Here is a 15,008-nt window from a genome sequence, read left to right on the forward strand (position 1 = left end):
AAGATTTCATATTGCCATTCATTTTTTTATGTACTGCCCACTTGTGGCGTCAGTAGGCGATTGCCTCTTGATGCTAGCTTGACTTTAACAGATATCGATATATGTTGTCGCTTGTTTATAAATCTGAATTTGCATGTTGTTGTTTGCTTGTCGATGAGCAGAAGATCATTTTCCTCTTTGGTGGACATGAAACTTATGTCCTATTCTATACTGTCAATTTCGTGTGTGACCATGTCCTATTGGGAAAGTATTGGTCTTGTCAAGCAGAGCCGGCAGCACACATTCGCAGATGTATGTGAGAACTCTATTTACACATTAGAAAACGACTTCAACACTCTTTCCTCGCTAAGTGTTAACACCAAGCAGTAACACTGCGACTTATATTGCCTCACTTGATTTGAAGACGTCTCCTAATAACCAATACGTGTGAAGACGGGGAGTTGAGGTGTAATGTGGGGCAATTAAAATAGTCTCCACGGATTCAACGAAAACCAGGCGACAACCAACTCCCGCCGTGTCGGATTTGATCAAATCAGTATCGCGGGTTAAAGTTCAACGTGTGCAACATGGGTATCAGCACATATAACAAATTAGCTTGATTGACAGGGTGTGTTAAGGTGAACTAGTTGTCAGATGACCTGGCCCGTAGATCCACACATTCTAGTCCTCCATCAACAGCAATGTCAAATACCTGTAAACCCATATAAGGGTCTAATTTTGCACGACTGTCAGTGGTCCGTTCGATTCCCCTGTTCCGCATCACAATTACACACACCTCGAGACTTCATTATGTCCTCTTTTGTTGTTATTATATTAATATTCATCCATCATATTAATCTTCAGCTTTCTGCAAATCTCAGAGGTTCTGCAGCCCTGCTTACCTATGGGTAAAAGCCACAACACACCACTGGCAGAAGCAATTACCCCGAAAATCCAGACTTATTAAACTTAGTGGTGAAAATATTCACCTTGGGATTCATTAAGAGGAAATTAACTAATCCTAGCAATAGCCACAGACAGCAGCCAGAACAACAGCTGGATAACACACCGCTGAGATGCTGTTAATGCCCTCAGCAGGACAATATACAGCTATATTTACTTGTTCATGATTATATCTGTTTTATAGCTGTTAAAAAAAGTACAGAACACAGAAAATATCATCTTAATTATGGCGCAGACTGTTAGTCAAATATTTTTGTCTGAAAATAAATTGTTATTAAATAAAGATTCAGCCTTAAATCTGCTGGGTACAGTGACTCATACCTGAAAAGTACTTATGAGTGAGAGCTGTAGCTGCCGGGTAACAATTCAGTCCAGACATGTGTTGCAACTCCTGTCTGCCGGAATACGTTTTGCTTGTTGAGCTGACATTTTCCACTCGAGGATCAAAGTTCTCAACTCATCATTTGGTCGTGTACACCGCGGGTGTGTGTGCTCACATGCGCAGGTGGGAGTGAAGGGGAAGGGGGAAAATCTCAGAGGTCAACAGGCAGCCGCTTTGAATTTCCTCGCTCGGAGGCCAATTTAGCAAAAACATTTGTGGGGTTACACGATGCAACGGGTGAGACAGGGAGGCTGGCTCTGCAGAAAAGTGAGGGAGTCTCGTGTTCTTAGAGAGAGAAAGAGAGAGAGAGCAGACTCACCAAAACGATGACGGCAGCAGGTCCAACGAAGGCATAAAGCAGGCCGCCCTCCAAGGATAACCAGCAGCTGGAGGAGAAGAAGTGCACAGAAGACTTTTATGCAGGAAAAGGTATAAACAGAAATACTGCATGTAAAACATCACTTCACCACATTCAGGTCAAGCATTTCACTTTCTGTGAGTTCTGAAAGCAACACGATATAAAGGGTCTGTAAAAAATCTGTGTTTTTATAGAACTTTTCCAGTGTTGATGTCGACTCAAAGTGTTTTACAGAAGTTCTACCATACACACATTCACACACATTCACACAATCACACAGTGCATCGATATGCAGCACCATCACTAATACATTACTAATACACTGCCGGGACAGCCGACAGAGCCAATTTAAAGTTCAGGATCTTGCCCAGGGTCGCTTGGGCATTGAACCAATGACCGTATGGTTAGTGGACAACCCACTCTACCTTCTGAGCCACAGCCACCCAAAGAAGCTTTTAAAATGTCAAGAATTCTAAACTTTGAAGATGAGCACAACTTTTATGTAACTTTTACTGAAGAGCTGCTGCTATAACAAATCCACCAAACAGTTTTAAATGTTTAGAGATACTGGTTTTTAAACGATCTACAGTTCAGGACAACTCTTGAACTTGCTGGGTCGGATTTTCTGGCGATTTACGCCTTGACTGTTTTCTTGCACGAAATCGTACCCACTCACCCAAGTGACATGGAGCATGAAACAGCGTTCAGTGGCAGGATTCTCTCTTTTCCAAGTCAGCGTATCATTAAACTCATTTTGAACATGTTGTTTTAAGGTGTGAAAAAGTTGCATCGTGTTGCTTTAACCACAGCAACCAATTAAATAACCCATCTACTGGAATGGCCGCAGTGAGGGATGCAGCAGGCATTGCCATGGGATAGGTAAGTGCCTGTTTCTGTAAATATTGCCCTCAGTGCTGAACAGCATTATTATGTTCACCACCTAAAACCCATCCTCACACTGCTCATGGTCTTTGGTGTGGAAGCTACAGAGAATTAACGGGTATAAATGTGTCCTCTGGTGATGTCATCACAGCAAACTGAAACCCCACTGTTTCTCTGAATTGCTGCTCAATAAAGAAGGAGCGCAGGAGGAAGAGCACACAGCCTGAAAGACTCATACAGTCCTCATACTAATGAGGTGTTAAGTAAAGAGGAGGGAGCACATTTGTAATCATCGTTCACACGTTTCCCTTCAGTCTGTCACACCATTGGCCGGTGCGCTTTTTTTTCAGAGCATATAGAGTAGAAAATAATCTCAGCTCTATGATTGATCTTAATCTTATGGCCATGGAATAACACATTTTTCAACTAGCGTCACACAAAATCCACACAAACTCCAAGTTGCAACGACAACAGGCGTTATTGGGTTTGTACATGAGTTGCTCAGTTGCTGATATCCTCCTCAGACATTTTGATTATTAACGTGCATATATTTAAATGTGTTTATACGCCTGCAACACCTGATACTTTAAAGGGCACATCCCAGCGGACCAATCAGATCATCTTTGGAATTTTTGCATCAATTGCAGAGGATTCTGGTGAAGCAGATTGAGCTTGAGGGCTTTTGACCGTTGAACTCTTATAAATGATACCTTGAGATGTTTTTTCTCCTACTTGAAAGTCCCTGAGGTGTAAATTCTATTTAAAGTTTTCCTCTCTTACTCTAAAATGCTTTGCAGTCTTTTAATGTGTCTCAAGTATAACATTAGTCATATTCAAGGCGTAATGTCAGTTGTGATCCCCTCATGCAACTGACGTTAATAACACAATCTCATGTCCATTAAATTTGGACGAACTAGTAGGAGTTTGCCTTTTGCCAAGTGCATGCTGGGAGATTCTTTAGTTTATCTGTGACAGAATAAGTGCGTAGAGAAATTGGATGGAGAGATGGATTGATGGAGACAAGATAATGTGTCATCCTGGTTGGACAGATTCAGCTTTTTGTGGCAAAGCCGGGCTTCATTTACTTACTGACTCCTTTGCCTTGGCTACTGCATAAAATAAAACTGAGCCTGAATCCTTTGGGGAAGTCATCATCTCAAACAGCAAAGGGAAAACTGGAGAGCACTCTACGCTCATCCAGCTTCCAGTAAAAACCTGCTGTGGTACTCACTAGCTGGCTGTGCCGTAACCTCTTGCCCTGGTGAAACCCACCGACACTGCTACAACGAGGGCGGGAAGACCTGCGGAGCGAGAGAGAGAGAAACATCAAAAAAGGCGAGACTACGAAATAACAGCGAGACCGAAGTGTGGCGATGAAGCATGTTGGCCAAATTACCCTCTCCAGCGTGAACAACTCCATATGGCTCTTTCAATTCAGATGCTAAGCAGCCGAGCGATAGCATGTAAGACCTGCATGTGTGAGTGGAACCGATGGAGAGCTCTGCAGGTAAGCCTGTGGGCTCCGCATGCGATCCCTGACATGAAGGTCGAGCTACAGGCGTGAAAAATGGGCTCCGATTCAAGTTCATCACGGGGATTGTCGTCTTGTGTACACTGACGCCGCCCCGTATGACCCACGGGGCCTGCGTAATGCAGAGTGTGTGAGCAAGTGACGCTGATGGAGTTCATAAAAATGTGAGATATTGCTCGGAGTGGTCAATAAGTCATGCATTAATCAGCTAAATCAAGCAAGTGTGTGTGTGAGTGTGTGAAAATGAGAGTGAAAGAGAGTGAGACTGGGTGTCACAGAGCGCCTGCCAGGAAAAATAAGGAAATATGTCGGGTCTGTAATGACTTTGGCTCTGAAATATTCATGTAATTAACAAAGCTGTGATTATTGCTGCAAATGAAAAGCAATTAGAGAAAAATCACATTAACATTAACACGTGAGATGGTGAGGAGCCAGGCCGGTCCCCTAACTACTAGCATGTGCAAACTTTCAATTAGACAAAACAAAAACATCGATCAATCGCACTCATTGACATGCAACACAGTAAACACATGTCAACACGTCAAGGCATCACGCTAATCTGACCGAGATCCAAACACCCCCCCCCCCCCCCCGAATCTCCTGTTTCCATGGCAACCGATTCAAATCACATCGTTTGGGAAGAAAATTGCAAAATGGACGCGAAGAGGATCAACCGCTTGATCCTCATCACCGTCACGTGCATTTCACCAACATTTGGAAGACTATCGTTCAAATTGTACAGCTGCCACGCACTAAAACCCACACAAGCCCTAACACACACACATATACACACACACACACACTGTGTCAGTATCTCTCTATCTGTGAATGTACAACATCTATACATTCTACCTGCTCTGTATCAGGTAAGGGCATCAGAGACTTGGCAGATTAGACTGGTGGGATCAATATCAAGTGAAATGAACAGATGAACAGACGGAGTGTGTGTGTGTGTGTGTGTATCTGTGTCTGTGTGTGTGTGTGTGTGTATATTGGTGGTTGGAATTTCTAAGGCTATCTCGAAGCATCTTGCCAGTGTTGTGCAGTTGTTATCAAATGTTTTAATTATCTCCCAACATCCATACTGCCGGTCGCCTCAAATTGTACAACCCAGTGAAAGGGCAGTGTGAGAGAGCGGCATGGAGGCTGAGTGGCACAGACGTGTGGGGCGAGATCACCTTCACACAATGACTGTACAGCGCGACACTGTCTGTGGGTTTGCACGTACACAATTCATCTCGAGCTTCGGCTGTGTTCGATTAAATAACATTAGGGAACTGGAACGAGTGTCTTCAATTCTAAATGAATCTAAGTCCTGTTATCAGTTAGCAAAGGAAAAATGGGACATAGATGAGGTTGTTAAGCATAATGCAACAATTTAAAAAACACTAAATCTGTTACATTTACATGTAAAATATGCCCGGTCTTTCGGCTCCCTTTGATAAATTTTTGTCGCACAACAGTGAACCCGATTCATGAAGGCGTCTTCATTTGCTATGGTGACAATCCTCTGGCACACATGGGGCCGAGGCAGACGGTCGACATTTCTAACAGCAGCCGCCAAAGCACAAACGAGCAGATGAATTTCGCTGGGCCACTTTCTGACGTTTAAAACCAAACACCGGATTTAAAAACGTGCTCGATGCGGCCATTGTTGGTGTGATGAAGTGTGATGGTGTGCCTTGCTTGCGGACGCTCACCCCAGCCGAGGCACAGGAAACGCTTGCGAATGAGCCGCGACCTCATTTTGCCGATGACGGCCAGGTAGGACTGCCACGCTTCCGTCAGCACCCAGCAGAAGGACGCCAAGAAGAAGAAATGCAGGAACGCGGCGGTCACAGTGCAGAGGCCCTGCAGAGAGAAGAAAGTTGTGTGAAAGGTGTCAAAATGGCTCATCCAGTCAGCAGAGGATAACGAACACTAACACAAAAATAACAAGGGGAAAAAGGGGAAAAGGGAAGTTCGCTGAAGACAGCAATGTGTAGAATAATGGGAGTTGGACCTGGCTCTACATGTGTTCCTGATGTGTGTCGATACTGACCACCACGCACAGCTATGTCAGACAACTCTGAGTGCTATGTGCCAGAAGCCTCCCCTTGAGAGCTCCACCGAACACACCATGTCTGCTGATGAACCCTGTGCTTTCCCTTTGATGCTTTTGTTTCCAGTCTTTATTAAAGGCTAACTCTCCAGCAGCATCCCATGGCTATAGTAAGTGTATTGACTAGGTTTTACTGCCAAAATGTAGTTTCAGAGCGCTAGAGGAGATTTTTTTGAGTGTGTTTTTCTTCTTCCTATTTGTGCATCAGCGGCTCACCTTGCTAAGCGTTTGAGATTGTCCAACCAAAATCAACAAATTGGAGGCCAGGATGGAGAGGCAGAAATTCACCAGGATGATCGATCTCTCCGAACGGATGTACCTACAGGGAGGAGAGAGAGAGAGAGAGAGAGAGAGAGAGAGAGAGAGAGAGAGAGAGAGAGAGAGAGAGAGAGAGAGAGAGAGAGAGAGAGAGAGAGAGAGAGATGATGCAAAGTACTCATGTCAACTTGATGGACTGAACAACAGCTCTTTTGGACGTTGGAGTTATTAGCTTTGCCATCTGTCCTGCGTGTTGCCCAAAAACAAATAATCTCCATCCCCTGCTACAATCAAACCATTTGTTCCGTGGGCCTCACAGCGGTTTTTGGGAGATCAGAGGACACACATGAAGTTATAGAATGACGGCCATGATGTATGTGTGTATGTACATGTGTGGGTTTGTGTGTTGATACCTCCAGAAGGCAGCGTAGATTAGCAGCAGGATAAGCAGGGCTGAGCAGGACACTCCACAGCCTACCATCAGGGGCACGGAGGGTATGCTGGAAGGACCCATGTCCTGGAGAGGGTGATGGGAGGGGAAGAGGAGGAACAGAGAGGGGAATAAGATAACGGTTAATGATTACTTAACAGATGTAAGTTGCTTGAAACAGCAAAATATGATTTACTAAATGTGTGCTCTATTGAGTATTATAGTTCTCAGTTAAGCTTTTATTCCCACAAAAGCCAATCTACTGATGGGTGTTGCAAATTAGCATGTGCTATGAACAATATAAATAAATAATACATACATTTTCAGGTGACCAAAAGATACAAAATCCTGTGATACTATATTTTCTATACGAAACAACAACAAAAAACCAACAAGTTAGCCGCTAAGGTAGATATGTGTGGAGGAGAGTGAGAAGTAATTTGGAATAAATCCAGTAACTGTGCTGTTGCCTTTACAGATTAAAGTAGTTGCCGGCACATTTCCAGCTTTGCACTTACAGTATTTATTAACTGTTACACTCCCTGGGTTATAATAATTTGGTAGTCCCCTTTTTAAAGATAGCATGCTAATTATATGCAATTACCTTTAATTAGACATACAACAGTCTGTGAGATGGAGCCAAATAATGAAGTATAATTAAACTACTCTGAAAACAACAATGACATGAAATCGAAGAAGGGAACAAAAACATATTTGAAATAAACAATACAATCTAATCTTAATCTTCATACCAGACATCTACTGACAAGGTCATCTGCATACAAAAATAAGTTGTATTCTCTAAAAACTGTTTTTCCTTAACTTCCTGCTTCCCTCCTTCCACCTATTGCTTCTACAAATAAAGTGAACAATGAATGCAAATGTGTTTCTCCCTGCTTCATTCCACTTAAAAGGTTTGAAAGAGGGACATTAGTCCATTGGTGAGGACCGAGGGCAGTATGCACCATGTTATCCCAAACAGTTCCATGACCTGTATTTGAAAATCCCCTCTGTCCTGTCCAATGCCTTCTCTGCATCAGAGGAGAGGGTTGCTACTGCAGTGCTGTCTCACCGGCTCATCCATATAAGACCATGTGAGGTTTCCTGAGGATGACCTCCTCTTCACAAATCCCTCCTCGAATTCATGACTTTAGTATGCACTTAACAATCCACACTGACTAAACTGACAGGCTGAAAACTGCCTAGGCTCAATGGATCTGTATCCTTTTCGGGGATCAATGACAGAGCTTCATTAAATGTATTTGGGGGCCGCTCTCGTGAAATTGGCGCCGGATAAAGATTCGTTAAAGTAGGTGCCAGCATGTCAATATGTTTATTTATAGTGCTCCGATGGGAAGCCGTCTAATCCCAGAGATTTTGCGAGTTCCATGAGTTCAATGTCTGGTCTAACTTTTCATTCCTCAATGGAGGCATCAAACTCACTGCCCTTATCCACATTACTGTAATGTGAGTTTTTTCCTGTGAGACCTCATTATTGCTACTATAGTTTACTGCTCCTTTCTGTGACTCTCACATGAAGACTTACTCAAGAATCAACCAAGCAGCCAAGGCAGAGAATGCACTTAGAACCTGTAAGAGAGATCCATCCATCCATTATCTACACCACTCAAAGTTGAATGGCTCACTTAACCTTTACGTTAGATTTGTATTATGGAAACGGACAAGGCCTTCTTCCTGTACTCTGAGTTCATTCCATCTGTATTTGTGGACATCTTCTGAAAGCGTTCGGAGAAGTGTTGCTTTGCGTGGGTACAGGGACTAACAATCACTTTTCTCTTCCTTCTTAAGAGCTCCATTATCCCAACCTCCACCATCGACATGCATGGAGGTAAGGGGGCAGTGACAGTCACACCATTTGAAACTGATATATCTCTTTTCATACGTTAAGGCAGCATAAGGGATCTGTAAGGATCAATGGGGGCCGGAAGCGATCTATGGCATTTATTTAGTCTTAAAATGTGCGCAGGTAAAAACCACCACCATGCATAATATACCATTGCACAAGGCAAAAAAAAAAATGTCAGAGAAATGTCGGACTTGGAAAAAAAAAGAGGTGTATTGATCCAGCCACTTATATCAAACCTCAAGTCAAGTTAATAGTGCCAAAACAACATTGAACATAGGATTTGTGTGTCAACAGCAGTGATATATAAACACTATATATGAAAATGAAGTGGAATTTTTATTTATGTGTACTCTGCCCCTATTTAGACCCATTGTATAACTTAAATAATACAAGGGTAAACACGACCAAAGCGCCTAGTTAAACAATTCAGGTCATGATATTCAACACACCTGCACTTTGTTGCTCTCCGGAGGTTCCTTTGAAAGGATGAGGAGCAGACACCTGAAGCCGCGTGGAGAGCATGCACCCCACCGTGCCCAAAAGGAGCTTGATGTTTGGCCTGCCTTTAAATTCTCAATCACACAATTTAACTCAATTTACCTCCTAGGGTGGCTAGCGTTCGCTTTCATCTCCAAGATGTATACACACACACACACACACACACACACACACACACACACACACACACACACACACACACACACACACACACACACACACACACACACACACACACACACACACACACACACACACACACACACACTCACTGCCAAGGTGTCTTTTGCTCCAAATAAAGCACATAGTCACACACTAAGGCACGTCCAGGGAGATGTGCCAAGTAATCGAAAGTCAGTATTTAAGCCGCATGAATTGGGGTGTGTGTTTCTATTCAGGATGAGCTGGCGGCAGAGGAAGAAAGCAAGAGAGAGGACTTCAGAACAGACTTAAGAATGCAAACTCAAAAGGAGGAGTAGGAGAGCAAGTCAGACAAAGAGATGGAGTGGGAAGAGTTAAGCACAAGCAAGAGAAAGCGAATAGTAGGAGGGGGGAAGACGGGATAGATAGGGAGAAAGAAAACGAGAGAGAGTCAAAGCCTCCCTTTCAGTGGTTTTCCGTGGGCCCATCAAAGGAAGTCAATTTCTCCAGAGGAAATCCAAATAGGCTGGAATACCAATACGGCGCACATGCGAACACACTGGGAGAAAAATGGAGGTGAGGCAATCAAAGCCGCCTCGTAAGAAAGGAGGAGACCCACAGAAAAAGAGAAAAAGGGATATGACAAGCATGTGCATCTAGTGGGAGGCCTGGGAGGAGAGTGAGAGACGAGATGCTCTGTTTGATGTAATTTTGAGTGGAAGGTCAAAGGATATGCAGGCGTTTGTTCTTGAGGAATCAAACATTAAGGATGCACAGGGAATGGCAAGAATATTTTTCCGTCTCTTTTGTCTAGAATTAGCCTCGGCCAGAAGAGTATTACAATGTATAAATCACTTGCTTGTCATTTCATCTCAAAGTATACATCCCCAAATTATCCCTCAGCTCTTCATCGTGTCACTTTGTCAAACAGTGATGTCTTAATTGGTAAAGTAAGATTATGAGTGCGTGATGAGACTTAGTGTATAATTTCATAACGTGGCAGGAATGAAAAAATACACACACAAACAAGCCCTGTCCTAAACGCTGCAGTCGGCGGAGATGTGTCTGTGTTTTTCTCTTTGCGTATTGTGTCAGAGAGAGAGAGAGAGAGAGAGAGAGAGAGAGAGAGAGAGAGAGAGAGAGAGAGAGAGAGAGAGAGAGAGAGAGAGAGAGAGAGAGAGAGAGAGAGAGAGAGACCAGATTAGAAAGAGTGTGCTGAGGCTCTGCTGTGTAAGGCCAGGCTCCCCTGGGCAGCTTGGCTACCATGTGATGGAGAAGATAGCTATTTTCAGCTCAGGAAGTTTAACCTACTTATCTCCTCTCACTGACACTCCTCCTCCCTCCACTCCCACTGATCCTTATACCATTCCCTCCCTCTCCGTGTCTCCCATTCTTCCCCCACTTCCTCCCTACTGTATATCTTAATGTCTTAGTCACCCCTCAGCATTAAAGTCTCCTCTTTTAACCCAAGGTCCATTTGTGCATTACTGCTTCTTTTCCATTGAATCCTATATTTCCATGTGTCTATTACTTTTCTATTATTCTTCATCAATATTCTACTCTTACTGTGATTTTGTGTAATATCTCATAGTCCAATGTTGTGTACTGTGTAATCCTGAAGGACTTAGAAACTTATAGATCTATTTCATATATTGGCATCACAAAAATATCAAGTATTTTGTCAAGACATGAGTGGGCATCTATGCTAGCACCTCTGTGAGGCTCAACTTTGGCACTGTTAGGCTGTTAGCATGTTAGCATACCAACATGTTAAACTATGTTAAAGCACGTATACTCATTTCAATATTATTCACCCTTAAATTTAGCATTTTGTCGTGCTCACATTTGTCAAAACAGCTGATAGAAATGTCATGACATTTGCAGGTGATAAGCATAGACTGTTTTAGAAAGATGAAATATGCGTCACCACTTCCTCCCACTATCCAGAAGTGAAGCCAAACTATACAGGACAAGAACGCAGCCAGCTTGCACTGAAGACGTTTTCAATCCAGGCCCCACTGATACACGCCCTTGAGCAATCGCAAGTCAGTCTCAACTGTCAATCATGACGTTTCACCACAAACTATAATAATATCGAATAGGTGAACAAATCCAAACTTACTGAAAAATAGCAAGTTGACATACAACAGTATGTCAACTTGCGTACGTCCTGCAGCCTATGTTCTGTTTGCTATAATCTTTTTTTTATATCAAATAACCATGTGAATAGTGTGTAAAAGACACTTCTATCCCAACCTCCTTCTTAAGATGTTATGCAGAGTTATAACAACATCACATTTAGCTTTTGCTTAATGTTTTTTCACAGCCACAGCAGCTTATTGTCGGGAAGAGACAAACGCAATGTCAGGCATTTCATCATACAATCAATATTCTATTTGGTTGGATGAGGCCATCTCAGACTCCATGCAATATGCAGGTTTATGTGGTGTGTCTAACATTCCCATTTAGGCTGAGGAAATGTTATGCCCCTTGTGAAATGCTGCATAATTCTCGAAAAGGTGGCATTTACAAAATTCAAGGTATTTACCTCGGCGGTCGTTTGCTGCTATTTATCCCCGGATAGGAACAGGAACAGGCACACAAATACACTATAGTACACATCAGCAGACCTTTGCAAGGCTCTACATATTGCTAATATAGTGTTCCTGCAATTCGGTCTGATGTGAAGCCCTGACAGCACTAGGTAAACATAACCTGTGATAGGCTTCAACTGAATCAATTCCGCAGACCCTCCAGGTTTCAGCTTGACAGACTCTGACTTCAGTGGCCTCAAGACAAGCCATAAGTCTCCTGTCAGCCTGTGACAACTTACAAGGCTGACATAGTGACTTAAAATGTAAAGTCATCATTTCAAGTGCTGGCCTTTTTTGTTATATATATAAGATTCAGGTTTGCAGGGCTATTTGAGGCTGAATGTAGAATATCTGCTACAGAGTAAAGCCCTGATCCAACACAAAGTAAGAACATATGGCACCGTACAGCATTTGTTCAAGGGCTATCTATAACCATAGGGCCAGAAGCACTGCAACACTTACTGCAACACGTCTTGTTGTTTCAAATAATAGACTGTAAATAAAGTGTCTCCACTTCCTCCCAATAGTCAGCAATGAAGCCAAAATATCCCGGATATGAGAGGTCTTGTTCATTTGGACTCTACCTCTCCTTGTCTCCCTAACTATCAGGGAATTGAGCTGTGGTAGCGAGGTCTCACTTATAAATGCACTCGACCAATATTGAGTCAGTTTCAGCTGTCAATCAGGAAGCGCTTTGCTAGCCAGCTTAGCTAATCAGAAATAATCAAATCCAAACAATTAACAATTGAACATTCACCAGTGTGATATGAGCAGCCGGACAGGTCAGAAACCAACTTTGAGAAAAATGAATGTGTACCTGGAGTTAAATACGTAAGGTTGGTCCTATGTGCTAACATGAAGAAGACTGAATATATAATCTATCCTGCGACCAGCCACCAGGTGGCGATAGATTGGTTTGTGGGAAGCACTCATGTCATCCATCTGTAGAAACACTCTATGGTCCACACAATCTTTGTCACATTTTAATTATGAGATGACCAAAGGAACATCATACCCTCGCAGCACGAAAAAAAAACTAAAGCTGTTCTCGACCCCTCAATCAAATTGTTATCCTGTACGGGGGTGCACACCCACACATCCGAAACAACATTGTCTACTCAATGTTAAAATATCCAATTAGCCGGTAAACTTGTCCGTGCCACAACAACACTCAATCATTATGCATCTTCACAGGGAAACGCATCTGAAATATTTCCGATGTGGACACACTCACTTTCAATTAAAGTAACAAAAGGGATTCAAAGATTTTGATGTGGATCCTTGCAAGGTTCCTCGTAAATTTGTCGCAACCCTCATCTTTTAATTACAGTTGACAAGTACAAGATATTTGGATACTGTAACCTTGTAGTCTTCATCAAGGAAAGGCTTTTGTTTTTCTATATGCGAGGTATGTCCAAGATGTAATATATTCAAATAGGAGCTGCCATCTCGTGGCCCCTCATTCGTCCCCATCATCCCCTCACAGAACTGCGAGCAATAATAAGTGTAAATAATAGACTGAGCCCCGAGGTTCTTCCATCCTGATTAGGTGCCGGCGAGTGCTAATGATAGCAGAAGAAACCCGTTGCAATCTATCCTAAGTAGAACCAGTCATTTCATGCGAATGATGGGGCAGTCAGTGTGGCAGGTAAAATAAGCTGTGAGAAAGCTTTTAGACACAAAAATCACTTCACATTTTGTTCTTTGGAGAAAATTGCTTTGATACAGTAATTGGTTTCTAAATAATTTATGGAAACAGGGAAGGCATCCCCTCTCCTCCGTGCCTGATGTGACATTTTTCATCTGCCAGCCAAAGGGTTTGTTTGTGCACTCCTATAGACGACTGGATCAAGGTCTCCTGTTTTGTTTGAACTACCGACCTTTTCAGCTACCAATCCCAATGTAGCCCAGCAAACAAGTGGGAAAGGGGAACTGTAATCAATTCCAACACAAATAGGACAGCCGCCTTATGTGCTGACAAAAATGATGCAAAGAGGCATAAACTGGTTTGATTAACTGGAGGCGCAAGATGTTAAACTGACTTTTATAAAGCCTATACTTCCGTCTATTCCAAATCCCATGATCCCAATGAGCGCCGGGAAAGCAATGAGTCCAGACGTATCCGTGGGGTTTGTATTCCCACTGCAGTCATTTGGGGAATTAAGTTTGGCTTATTGTATGGCTTCATGACCTCACTCAATCAACTCTTTCTCTCTCTCTCCGCTGTTTCTCCAAAGTAACAACCTCTGTCTTGTGTCTGATAGTGAAGGTCTCTCCACGGACACACACCCTCACACGCATACACACTCACACACGCACGTACGGAAATCTCAGAGGCTATTGAAAGTAAACAGGATTAACTGGCTATCCCTCACTCTGCTGTAAAAAACGGCCTGTAATGGCAGCGCTGCTTCTAAATCCCTCCACCGCCAAAAACCCCTCCCATACCTCCTTCTCCTCCCTTTTCTATTAAACATGGAGGTTAATCCTCAACCCCCCTTGTCCCTAGCGCCAAGGCCCAGGATAAGCTGTCAGAGCTGGGCTGCTGATACTCAGCTCTACTCCAGCAGCCACACAGCCTGGACACAACAAATGAGTCCTCGTTTGTGTGTGTGTTTGTGTATTTTTTTGCCTGAGCATGCATGCTAGTGTTTGTTTGTTTCTAAGTGCAAACCTCCATACCTATAGTTGTCTGCATTGGCATGCCTGGATGTGGCTGTTTGTTTTTTTTTTTTTTATGTGATGCCAATTCCATTTGTCTCTCCCTCCTCTTTTGTAAAATCCAATTTCCGCCGGAATAAAAAAGCGAACTCTGGAACACCCTAAAGCAACAAATTGCACTCAGCGCTGACCACAACAGCTCCTGACTGAGGGCCATTGACACACAAACACTGACCCATACCTTCCGGTCCTCAGCCACTGGGTCTAATGGTTGGTACCAGAAAGCTGAGTGGTGAATCGCTAATGACCAACACACTCTTCACAGATGTCACAAATGTCACAAACGTCAATGCGTTTTTTTCC

The 15,008-nt window shown here is 43.1% G+C and overlaps 1 protein-coding gene across 1 annotated transcript in view; it reads right to left on the reverse strand.

Moving 5' to 3' along the window:
* adgrb2 (adhesion G protein-coupled receptor B2) overlaps positions 1 to 15,008 on the reverse strand; it is a 153,694-nt gene that overhangs the window by 36,154 nt on the left and 102,532 nt on the right. Inside the window, exons 16-20 of the mRNA XM_053446761.1 lie at positions 6,868 to 6,971; positions 6,413 to 6,515; positions 5,796 to 5,946; positions 3,796 to 3,865; positions 1,644 to 1,710 (exon numbers count right to left, since the gene is read on the reverse strand). Of these exons, the coding sequence (XP_053302736.1) occupies positions 1,644 to 1,710; positions 3,796 to 3,865; positions 5,796 to 5,946; positions 6,413 to 6,515; positions 6,868 to 6,971 (495 nt within the window). The remainder of the gene's footprint in view (positions 1 to 1,643; positions 1,711 to 3,795; positions 3,866 to 5,795; positions 5,947 to 6,412; positions 6,516 to 6,867; positions 6,972 to 15,008) is intronic.

Source organism: Pleuronectes platessa, chromosome 18 (genome assembly GCF_947347685.1).
Source record: "Pleuronectes platessa chromosome 18, fPlePla1.1, whole genome shotgun sequence".
In the NCBI taxonomy this organism is placed as follows: domain Eukaryota; kingdom Metazoa; phylum Chordata; class Actinopteri; order Pleuronectiformes; family Pleuronectidae; genus Pleuronectes; species Pleuronectes platessa.